Consider the following 11,525-nt stretch of genomic DNA (forward strand, 5'->3'; position numbering starts at 1 on the left):
AGGCACATCCCCTGTGGGAGGTCTGCAGGAGGCGGCTGATGGATGTTTCTAAGTCCCTATCTCTCTCCCTTCCTCTGTAAAAAATCAAATATATATATATATATATATATATATATATATATATATATATTTGATTTTTTATATTTATTTTTATATTTTAAATATATTTATATATATTTATATATTATATATATTTGATTTTTTATATATATTTGATTATATATATATATATATATATATATATATATATATATATATATATATTTAAAAGAATGGATGCCACATAAAGTAAGACACTCAGAGGAAGACAAATATCATGTGATTTCACTTCCATGTGGGATCTCATGAACAAAATAAACAGACAGATAAATAGGTCCAGAGACATGAAATCACAGGACAGACTGACAGATCTCGGGGGTAAGGGGCGGGCTTCTTCTATAGCCTGATTAAAACAAGGATAGATTAACATGTGTACAAATGCTCTTGTTTTGGCAACACTGGCTGCACCTCACACAGCCCATTAGCTACTTAGGAAGGAATTAGGGAGGGCTACAAGGTCAGGCTTTTTTATTTTTAAGCTACTACTACAAAAAAAAAATGTAACTCTGGCAACTAAAAAAATAAGAAAACAATGCCAATGCAACACAGCAATGAGAGAGAAATCAAACTACAGACATGTTAACATTTTCAGCTACAAAATGAAAGTTATCTACTCAGAGTCCTCAGAGTTGGCCATGCAAGACTTTACAGAAAACTGGCAGCTCACCAATTCTAGTCAGCACTTTGGTCCCTTGTACAGCCTTCGTTTTCTTCTTCCATATCTCTATCATCAGGGCAATGCTCAGTCTTATGAACAAAGGGACAAGGAGCTTCTCTGGGCCCTCTGTACCTCCTCCAGCTGCCAGTGCCGCTTCTCCTTCTCCTTGATGAGGAGTCCCCACAGCTGATGCAGGTTGGCCAGCCTCTGTGCATCGGTCTTGGCATTCAGGTTTCTGCTGTCAGTGACGATGCTTTGACTCATCTCAAAGTTTCAAAGATGTTGTCCATGCAAGGCTGGTGCTGTCGGATTTCCTTCTGGAGGCTCTGATTTTTCTTTGTATTCCCAAGCTTTGGAAGGTCTTAAATTCCCATGTTTTACGCCAAGCTGCTACTACACTTTGCTCTTTCCTTAATTTTTGCTTTCTGCATGTGCTTCACTGGAGTGTCCTTTTAACTTGCAATTGTAGTTACCGAAACTCAGGCCCCACGTTGAGTGCCAATTGTCCTGCCCCAGTACTGCCAAGGGTTAACCTGAGCAGGGATGGTGAAGGACTGAAGAAAAGACAGACAAGAGAATGCATCTGGGGATCTGTGGATCTCCCCTGCCTGGATAGGACAGAAAAGACCCAGCTTGCCAGCCAATGCTTTATTTCATAGTCTGGTTAAAACAGGGTAGATTAACATGTATACAAATGTTCTTGTTTTGGCAACACTTGCTGAACCTCCCACAGTCAATTAATAACTTAGGGAGGAATTAGGGAGGACTATGTGGTCAGGCTTAATTATGCTGGGAGAGCTCTGTCCTCCAGGCTGGGACTTATTTATGACTCTTTCATGGGTCAGTCCACGGTTTAACCATAGAGACACTCCCTACACCAAGCATCCTATGCCTGTGGATTCTCTTGTCCTTGAATGACAGTGGGGAGCGTCTGTGTTTCCTGGGCTACGGAGTAAGCGTCCCAGCCATCTGACAAGTCGCTGCTGGCGCCCTGGGGTGCCCTCTATCCGGGGGGAGGGGGGAAAGGTGGGGGACACTCCCTTGTGTCTATTCCTGTGGTCCCTGTGGGGCCCTGCGCTGGCTGAGCCCAGCTTCCACCAGAATCGCCACCAGGATCAGCAGGACCAGGGCCGCCAGGCCCAGGCTTATGCTGTTCTCCACCTTGTAGTCCCAGGAGGCAGGGCCTGGAAGCAGAGGGCAGGGGTCACTGACAGGGAGACAACATCCGGCCAGGCCAGGCCCTAGGAGGCAGGAGCCCATGGCCAGCAGAGGTCAAAGCTCCAAGTGGGGGAGCAGAGGTCTCCAAGGGGCTTTTGTGAAGGGGGCGGAGCAAGCTCTGAGCACTGCGTTGGTCTGGGCTCCCCCAAAGCAAAGAGGCCCCAGTGACTCACCAGACGTGGAGGTGAGCTCCAGGGGTAGGGTGCTGCGGTCCACAGTGGGGCCTGAAAAAAAGGCAAGAGAAAGATGAATGGCAGAGTGCCCACATCTCCCAGCTAGAGATACTGTATTTGTTAACACTTGTCTCCTGATCTTCTCAATGACCTAGGAAAGGGGCTCCTTGCCAGCCCCTGGGGCCCCTGGAGAATCTGTTGATGGGCATGAGGAAGGGGCAGGGGCAGAAGGCCCGCTTGCTTCAACCATCCCTTTGAGGGGTGTATTGCCCTGTGGATGACCCTCCCTGAAGCCCTCATTGCAGTCCTACATTGGGGACCTCCTGGGAAGGATCCTTAACCAAACTCTGGGACAAGGAGGGACAGGACTGGGCTCCTCACCTGAGACCTGGAGCTCCAGGGCGTCACTGGGGTGTGAGCACACCTCGGGTCTGTCCCTGTAGCAGCCATAGCATCTGAACGTCCACCTGTGGCTGGGGGTCACAGGTCCCACAAGGAACAGGGCCTGGGACTGCCCACTCGGCTGTTGCTGTGAGTCCAGGGCCCAGGAAAGCCTTTGATCTCCTTCCTTAGTCAGAAGGAACCTGTGAAATCTTTGCCCTGAGCCACACCGGAGGGTCACGTTCCCTCCTGAGGTCAGAATAGGACTGGGCAAGGCTGAGAGGCTGGGTTTGGTGGAGACTCCTAGGAGAGGAGGAGGCAGCATGTTAAATGGGCTCACACCTCCTTCATGTCCCCCAGGGCTGGGCTGTGAGAGGGAGAGTCCCTGAGAGCAGACCCCCTTCTTGAGGGCAAAGCCTGAGGCTGGGACCCCTAAGTGTCCTCTCACCTGTCACCACCAGCTCCAGGGGGTCACTGTGATCTGACCAGTCAGTGTGGCTGTGATAGTAGCAGTGATATCTCCCCGCATCACGCTCTGTCATGTTTGTGATGTAGAACGTTGCTTTGTTCCCAGGCTCCAGTGGCTTCTGTCTTTCCCATGGTAATGGGATTCCCTCTTTATACAGAAGGTACTCCTCAGCCCCTTTGGTTGCCTGACACCAGATGGTCACGGGGTTCCCCAAGGGGATCACAGATCCTGGCTCGGCCCAGAGGGTAGGCTTGGGGAAAGGCCCTGGAAGAAAATTAGAGGCTGGGTCACAAAACATTCCCACCCCCCAGTTCCCAGCTGTCTGCCCCGAGCATCTGCGATGTCCATCATCCATCGGCCCGGAAGCTGTTCACCACCCCAATTGTGGCCCTTGTCCCTAGTGCGGAAGGGGACCTGGAACACCTGGGGAGACTCACCCGCCAGCACTGGGGTCCTCAGGCCCACACTCAGCCCTGGAAGAGAGTCCCTGTGAGAGATTTGCCCTGAACCCTGAGCAGCACCCTCCTCCCCATGAGTTTCCTGAGTCCTGGGGTCCTGACAGAGCAGGGCTCCCCTCCCCCTCCCATCTCACCGAGGCAGAGCAGGGCCCTGAGGGTGCGGGTCATGGCACCTTCCGGATCTGGTCCCGAGTGTGCAGATGGAGCCCATGGCGCTGTCAGTAAAGACACACAGGGTGGGGCCACCGGGAGGCTGGCCCTGCCAATCTCTTGGTTGTCATGGTAGCCACATTAGCAGCCCCAAGTAAGGGGAACAAAGTTTTCCCAGCAGTCTGGCTGTGGTTTCCATGACCAATCAGGAAGCAGACACGCAACCTGCTGAGTTGCCCCTTTAAGCTGTGGTGGTCCAGGGCACTACCTTTCCTGTCAGAGCCTCTCCCACAGGGTCTCCTTCCTCCTCAGCCCATCCATCAGCACCTCCCTGTGGTGCCCTCCATGGACAGTGCCACCAGGGCCTGGAGATCCTTCAGGAAGACATGGGTCCCTGTGGCCTGCAAAGCTCAGATCAGCAGGGACACGCTCACCCTCTCCCTGTGCAGCTCAGGGCAATGTCCCTGTGACAGTGAGCACAGAGGGGAATAAGAAAGGAAATCTGATTCTTCTCATGAGTCCACTTATCTTTCTTGAAATAGCCTTTTGTTTGTTTGTTTGTTTGTTTGATTGGATGGTTGGTTGGTTGGTTGGTTGGTTTGTTGGGTTTTTTTTTTTTTGCAACAGCATCTACCCGCCTTCCTGGGGAGCAAGACTGACTCATTGCTGCTCCTCATGCCTCAAACAGAATTCTCTTCCTTGTTTTGGGGTCCTGCATGTAACTTTTAGGGGATTTTTTTTACAGAAGTATATTTTTTAAAGAAAAAGATGACCTTTATGTTAATACTAGATGCCTGATGCAAGAAGATTTGTGCAAGAATTGGCCACCTTGGCTGGGGCCAGAGCTGCCTTTCCACCTTCCCATGCTGCCCAGAGGCCCAGAGTTGCTGGGGTGGTTGGGAATGACTAAATTGTCACCATGGTGAAGACATAAGCATCTGGCCCCACCCCAGCTCATTTGGTGCCATCTTTGTTGGGTTAATTTGCATACTCACTCCTGATTGGCTGGTCAGCATGGCGAAGGTACGACTAATTAGCATGTTACTCTTTTATTAGTGTAGATTCACCTCCGAATCCCTGCCCTGGACAATAGCATCTTATCTATAGGTGCCCCCCCCCCCTCAAATATATACACACCCTTAGGATAATTATAAAGGCCACATTTAATAAAATGCGTGCTTTCGTTTTCAGGATTAAGCCATCCGCTGTTACAGTGTGAGTGCTTTTAAGGGAGACCTGCGTTTGTTTCCTTGTTGGGGTCAGAGGGGTGGCAGGTGGTCTGGTTCCTGGTTCGTGGGAGAAAACTAGTTGCTGTTCACGTGCAGGCCAGGTGACGATGTGAGAGGGCCACAGTGTCAGGCCTTGTGGTGAAGACAAATGCTCGTCACAGCCATGCTAGCGCCCTTGTCTGCTTTGCAGACCAATCAATACCACGGATAATGTTGATGTTTTTATATATGTTTTTATTGATTTGAGAGAAGCAGAGAGTGAGAGAGAGAGAAACATCAATGAGAGAATCATGGATTGGCTGCCTCCTGCAGGCCCCACACTGGGGCACAGCCCACAACCCAGGCATGTGCCCTGACCAGGAATTGAACCTCAGCCTACTGGTTCATAGATCAACACTCAACCACTGAGCCACGCTGGCCGGCCACTGATAATATTTCTGAAATGCAGTGTGTCTCCCCAAAATGCATACACACTGTACCAGCTGAGAACTCCCTTTGGAAAATGAAATGTATTTTAGCCCTAACCAGTTTGGCTCAGTAGATAGAGTGTGAGTATTAGCCTGCAGATGGAAGGGTCCGGCGTTTGATTCCGGTCAAGGTTACCTGCCCAGGTTGGGGGCATGCAGAAGGCAGCTGATCAATGATTCTCTGTCATCATGGATGTTTCTCTCTCTCTGGCCCTCTCCCTTCCTCTCTGAAATCAATGAAAAGTATTTCTTAAAAAATGTATTTTAATGAACTCTGCCTTGATGTGACTCACAGTGTGCGGATACATGTCTGGGGCCACCCTCCACGTAGATATAGTCCTTTGCAGGAAAAGAGAAATGAAAGTTCCCCAAACAGACAGGAAAACACAAGAAAGAACAGACAGGACAGCAACACCAAAGTGCACTGGTGCAAAGGACCAGCAGGGGGTGTTGCTGGAGGTTTCCACTCACGTGGCCAGAGAAAGGGACCCCTTGTTCTCACAGGGAATGAGTGTCAGGGCTTCCGGGCAGGTTGGAAGCTGTGGTGTCCCCCACCTTTTGTTTGTCGGGGAGGTGCGCTGGGTAAGCTCTGCTCACTGACACCCCCTCCATGGTCAGTCCTGAGTCACGTGTGGGGTGTGTGTGTGTGTGTGTGTTTGTGTGTATGAGAGAGAGAGAGAGAGAGAGAGAGAGAGAGAGAGAGAGAGAGAGAGAGAGAGAGAGAGATTGATTGCCGTTTTCGTGTGACACAAGTTTGTGTCCCACAGGGGAGCAGGAGGACAGTGCACCCCATCCCCACCTCACCCAGCCCAGAGCAGATGCTAGTTCTGAAAGGATGAGTACCAAGGATCCAAAGAAGCCACAATGATCCCCAACCACATGCTGTCAGCCCGACCCCCAAGTGAGTCCCCGAAGGTGTGTGAAGAAAGAGACTTTCAACAAGAATGGATGCCCTGCCCTAACCAGTTTGGCTCAGTAAATAGAGCATCGGCCTCTGGTTTGAAGGGTTTCAGATTTGATTTCAGTCACGGGCATGTTCCTTGGTTGCAGGCACATCCCCTGTGGGAGGTCTGCAGGAGGCGGCTGATGGATGTTTCTAAGTCCCTATCTCTCTCCCTTCCTCTCTGTAAAAAATCAAATATATATATATATATATATATATATATATTTGATTTATTATATTTATTTTTATATTTTAAATATATTTATATATATTTATATATATTATATATATATTTGATTATATATATAATATATATATATATATATATATATATATATATATATATATTTAAAAGAATGGATGCCACATAAAGTAAGACACTCAGAGGAAGACAAGTATCATGTGATTTCACTTCCATGTGGGATCTCATGAACAAAATAAACAGACAGATAAATAGGTCCAGAGACATGAAACCACAGGACAGACTGACAGATCTCGGGGGTAATGGGTGGGCTTCTTTTATAGCCTGATTAAAACAAGGATAGATTAACATGTGTACAAATGCTCTTGTTTTGGCAACACTGGCTGCACCTCACACAGCCCATTAGCTACTTAGGAAGGAATTAGGGAGGACTACAAGGTCAGGCTTTTTTATTTTTAAGCTACTACAAAAAAAAATGTAACTCTGGCAATTAAAAAAATAAGAAAACAATGGCAATACAACACAGCAATGAGAGAGAAAGCAAACTACAGACATGTTAACATTTTCAGCTACAAAATGAAAGTTATCTACTCAGAGTCCTCAGAGTTGGCCATGCAAGACTTTACAGAAAACTGGCAGCTCACCAATTCTAGTCAGCACTTTGGTCCCTTGTACAGCCTTCGTTTTCTTCTTCCATATCTCTATTATCAGGGCAATGCTCAGTCTTATGAACAAAGGGTCAAGGAGCTTCTCTGGGCCCTCTGTACCTCCTCCAGCTGCCAGTGCCGCTTCTCCATCTCCTTGATGAGGAGTCCCCACAGCTGATGCAGGTTGGCCAGCCTCTGTGCATCGGTCTTGGCATTCAGGTTTCTGCTGTCAGTGACGATGCTTTGACTCATCTCAAAGTTTCAAAGATGTTGTCCATGCAAGGCTGGTGCTGTCGGATTTCCTTCTGGAGGGTCTGAATTTTCTTTGTACTCCCAAGCATTGGAAGGTCTTAAATTCCCATGTTTTACTCCAAGCTGCTACTACACTTTGCTCTTTCCTTAATTTTTGCTTTCTGCATGTGCTTCACTGGAGTGTCCTTTTAACTTGCAATTGTAGTTACCGAAACTCAGGCCCCACGTTGAGTGCCAATTGTCCTGCCCCAGTACAGCAAGGGTGAACCTGAGCAGGGACGGTGAAGGATTGAAGAAAAGACAGACAAGAGAATGCATCTGGGGATCCGTGGATCTCCCCTGCCTGGATGAAGACACAAAAGACCTAGCCTGCCAGCCAATGCTTTATTCCATAGTCTGGTTAAAACAGGGTAGATTAACATGTATACAAATGTTCTTGTTTTGGCAACACTTGCTGAACCTCCCACAGACAATTAATAACTTAGGTAGGAATTAGGGAGGACTATGTGGTCAGGCTTAATTATTCTGGGAGAGCTCTGTCCTCCAGGCTGGGACTTATTTATGACTCTTTCATGGGTCAGTCCACGGTTTAACCATAGAGACACTCCCTACACCAAGCATCCTATGCCTGTGGATTCTCTTGTCCTTGAATGACAGTGGGGGAGCGTCTGTGTTTCCTGGGCTACAGCGTAAGCGTCCCAGCCATCTGACAAGTCCCTGCTGGCTCCCTGGGGTGCCCTCTCTCCGGGGGGAGGGGGGAAAGGCAGGGGACACTCCCTTGTGTCTATTCCTGTGGTCCCTGTGGGGCCCTGCGCTGGCTGAGCCCAGCTTCCACCAGAATCGCCACCAGGATCAGCAGGACCAGGGCGCCAGGACCAGGCTTATGCTGTTCTCCACCTTGTAGTCCCGGGAGGCGGGGCCTGGAAGCAGAGGGCAGGGGTCACTGACAGGGAGACAACATCCGGCCAGGCCAGGCCCTAGGAGGCAGGAGCCCATGCGCAGCAGAGCCCTGAGGAGGGGATGCCCCAGGCTGAGGTCCCCCCTCCACAGCCCAGCCTCCAAGTGAGGGAGCAGAGGTCTCCAAGGGGCTCCTGTGAAGGGGGCGGAGCAAGCACTGAGCACTGGGTTGGTCTGCTCTCCCCCAGAGCAAAGAGGCCCCAGTGACTCACCAGACGTGGAGGTGAGCTCCATGGGGAGGGTGCTGGGGTCCACAGAGGGGCCTGTGAAAAAGGCAAGATGAGGGTGAAGGGCAGAGTGCCCCCATTCCTGACCAGAGATGTTGTATTTGTTAACACTTGTCTCCTGATCTTCCCTGTGGCCCTGACAAGGTGCTCCCGGCCAGCCCCTGGGGTCCCCTGGAGAATCTGGTGATGGGCATGAGGAAGGGGCAGGGGCTGAAGGCTCCACCCAACTCATTGCGGTCCTACATTGGGGATCTCCTGGGAAGGATCCTTAACCAAACACAGGGACAAGGAGGGAACAGGACTGGGCTCCTCACCTGAAAACTGGAGCTCCAGGGCATCACTGGGTGGTGACCACACATGGAGCTTGTTCCTGTAGCAGCCATAGCATCTGAACGTCCCCCTGTGACTGGGGGTCATGGGACCCACAGGGAACAGGGCCTGCAACTGCTCATTGGGCTGTCGTTGTGAGTCCAGGGTCCAGAAGAGCCTGTGATCTCCTTCCTTAGTCAGAATGAACCTGCTAAACCCCTGCCCTGAGCCACACTGAAGGGTCACGTTCTCTCCTGAGGGCACGACAGGGCTGGGCAGGGCTGAGAGGCAGGGTTTGCTGTAGGATCCTAGGAGAGAAGGAGGCAGTGTATTAAATGGGCTCACACCTCCCACATGTCCCCCAGGGCTGGGTTCTGAGAAGGGGACACCCTGAGAGCAGACCCCCATTCTAAGGCCAGAGCATGAGGCTGGGACCCCTGAGTGTCCTCACCTGTGGTCACCACCAGCTCCAGGCGTTCACTGGGCTCTGACCAGACAGTGAGGCTGAGATAGGAGCAGCGATATCTCCCTGCATCATGTTCTGTCATGTTGGTGATGGAGAACTTGGCCTTGTCCCCAGGTTCCAGTGGCTTGTCTCTTTCCCATGGTGGTGGGCTTCTGTGTTTATTCAGATGGTACTTCTCAGCCCCTGGAATTCCCTGACACCAGATGGTCACGGGGTTCCCCCAGGGGATCACAGGGCCTGGTTCAGCCCAGAGGATGGGCTTGGGGAGGGGCCCTGGAAGGAAATCAGGGGCTGAATCACAAGATATTCCAACCCCCACTTCCCAGCTCTCATCCCCAAGCATTCCATCAGCCCTGAACTGCTGTTCACCACCCCAACTTCCCAGAGGGTGGCCCTTGTCTCCAGAGAGGAGTGGGACCTGGGACACTTGGGAAGACTCACCTGCCTGCACTGGGGTCCGGAGGCCCACACTCAGCCCTGGAAGAGAAACCCTGTGAGATATTTGCCCTAAACCCTAAGCAGCTCACTCCTCCCCATGAGCCTCCTGAGTCCTGGGGTCCTGACAGAGCAGGGCTCCCCTCCCCCTCCCACCTCACCGAGGCAGAGCAGGGCCCTGAGGGTGCGGGTCATGGCACCTTCCCGATCTGGTCCCGAGTGTGCAGATGGAGCCCATGATGCCGATAGTACAGACACACAGGGTGCAGCTACCGGGAGGCTGGCCCTGCTGGTCTCATGTTTGTCACGGTGGTCACGTCAGCAGCCCCAAGGAAGGGGAAGAAGGTCTTCCTGGAAGCCTGGCTGTGGTTTCCATGGCGAAACAGGAAACTGACCAACGCCTCCTTAGCCACCCCTTACAGGCAAGATGGCTCAGGGCACTTCCTGTCAGAGCCTCTCCCACAGAGCTTCTTTCCTCCTCTGCCCATCCATCAGCACCTCACTGTGGTCCTCACCATGGACAGTGCCACCTCGGCCTGGAGACCTTCAGGAAGACGTGGTTGCCTGTGGCCTGCAGAGCTCAGATCAGCAGGGACATGCTCACCTGGAGGTTCCCACTCCCATGGTCACAGAGAGGGGCCCCCAGTTGTCACAGGGAGTGAGGGTTGGGGCCTCGTGGTAGGTTGAAAGCTGTGTTGCCCCCAAACTTGTGTGTGGAGGGTGCACTGGGCAAGCTCTACTCACTGACACCCCCTCCATGGTCAGTCCTGAGTCACATGTGTGTGTATGTGTGTGTGTGTGTGTGTGTGTGTGTGTGTGTGTGAGAGAGAGAGAGAGAGAGAGAGAGAGAGAGAGAGAGAGAGAGACAGAGAGAGAGAGACAGAGAGAGAGAGAGAGACAGAGAGACAGAGAGAGAGAGACACAGAGAGAGACACACAGAGAGAAACAGACTGATTGCCATTTTCGTATGACACGAGTGTGTGTCCCACAGGGGAGCATGAGGCCAGTGAGCCCCATGTCTGCCTCACCCAGCTCCTGAAGCTAGGTCTGAAAGGATGGGTACCAAGGAGCCAGGGAGGCCGCAATGATCCCCAACCCCATGCTGTCAGCCTGACTCCCAGGTGAGTCCCAGAAGTTCTGTGAGGCAAGAGCCTTCCAACAAGAATTGATGCCCTGCCCTAACTGGTTTGGCTGAGTGAATAGAGCATTGGCCTCTGGATTGAAGGATCCCAGGTTTGATTCCGGTCAAGGGCATGTACCTTGATTGCAGGCACATCCCCAGTGGGAGGTGTGCAGGAGGCAGCTGATGGATGTTTCTAAGTCCCTATCTCTCTCCCTTCCTCTCTTTAAAAAAATAAAAAATATATATATTTTGTAAGGAAAAGAATGGACTTATCCAGTCAGAGTAAGATAAGTATTACATGATCTCACTTCCACTTGGGATCTCATGAACAAAATGAAGAGGCAGATAAATAGTTTCAGAGACATGGAATCATGGGACAAACTGACAGATCTCTGGGGAAGGGGAGGGCTTCTTTTATAGTCTGATTAAAACAAGGATAGATTAACATGTCTACAAATGTTCTTGTTTTGGCAACACTTGTGCAACTCACACTGCCCATTACTACTTAGGAAGGAATTAGGGAGGACTACAAGGTCATGCTTAATTATGCTATGAGAGCTTTGCCCTCCAGGCTGGGACTTGTTTGTGGCCCTGCTACAGGTCAGCCCAAGGCTTGACCCTAGATTCACTCCCTACATCTCCCCCTTTTTTATTTTTAAGCT

The 11,525-nt window shown here is 50.8% G+C and overlaps 1 protein-coding gene across 1 annotated transcript; it reads right to left on the reverse strand.

Annotated features, from left to right (window-relative positions):
• Nucleotides 1–550: 550 nt before the first annotated feature.
• LOC311633913 (leukocyte immunoglobulin-like receptor subfamily A member 6) lies at nt 551–11,501 on the reverse strand. The gene is made up of 10 exons (XM_084906919.1): nt 9,902–11,501; nt 9,747–9,782; nt 9,291–9,578; nt 8,845–9,147; nt 8,209–8,566; nt 7,215–7,320; nt 2,978–3,320; nt 2,530–2,832; nt 2,149–2,199; nt 551–1,941 (listed from the first exon to the last, which is right to left on the reverse strand). The coding sequence occupies exons 1-10, from the start codon at nt 9,933–9,935 to the stop codon at nt 1,805–1,807; spliced, it is 1,959 nt and encodes a 652-aa protein (XP_084763045.1). The 5' UTR covers nt 9,936–11,501; the 3' UTR covers nt 551–1,804.
• Between the last annotated feature and the right edge of the window lie 24 nt (nt 11,502–11,525).

The sequence above is a fragment of the Pipistrellus hanaki genome (assembly GCF_964339955.1).
Source record: "Pipistrellus hanaki genome assembly, chromosome: 15".
In the NCBI taxonomy this organism is placed as follows: domain Eukaryota; kingdom Metazoa; phylum Chordata; class Mammalia; order Chiroptera; family Vespertilionidae; genus Pipistrellus; species Pipistrellus hanaki.

What these genes read in the sequence shown, in the direction of transcription:
- LOC311633913 (XM_084906919.1), bottom strand. Translation starts at nt 9,935, where the DNA reads ATGACCCGCACCCTCAGGGCCCTGCTCTGCCTCG. An exon ending in GGCACTGGCAGCTGGAGGAG is followed by an intron (nt 3,321 to 7,214) that starts GTACAGAGGGCC and finishes TGCTCGGGGCAG; the next exon opens with ACAGCTGGGAACTGGGGGGT. An exon ending in CCTGGAGCTCCAGGTCTCAG is followed by an intron (nt 2,200 to 2,529) that starts GTGAGGAGCCCA and finishes CCTTTTTTTCAG; the next exon opens with GCCCCACTGTGGACCGCAGC.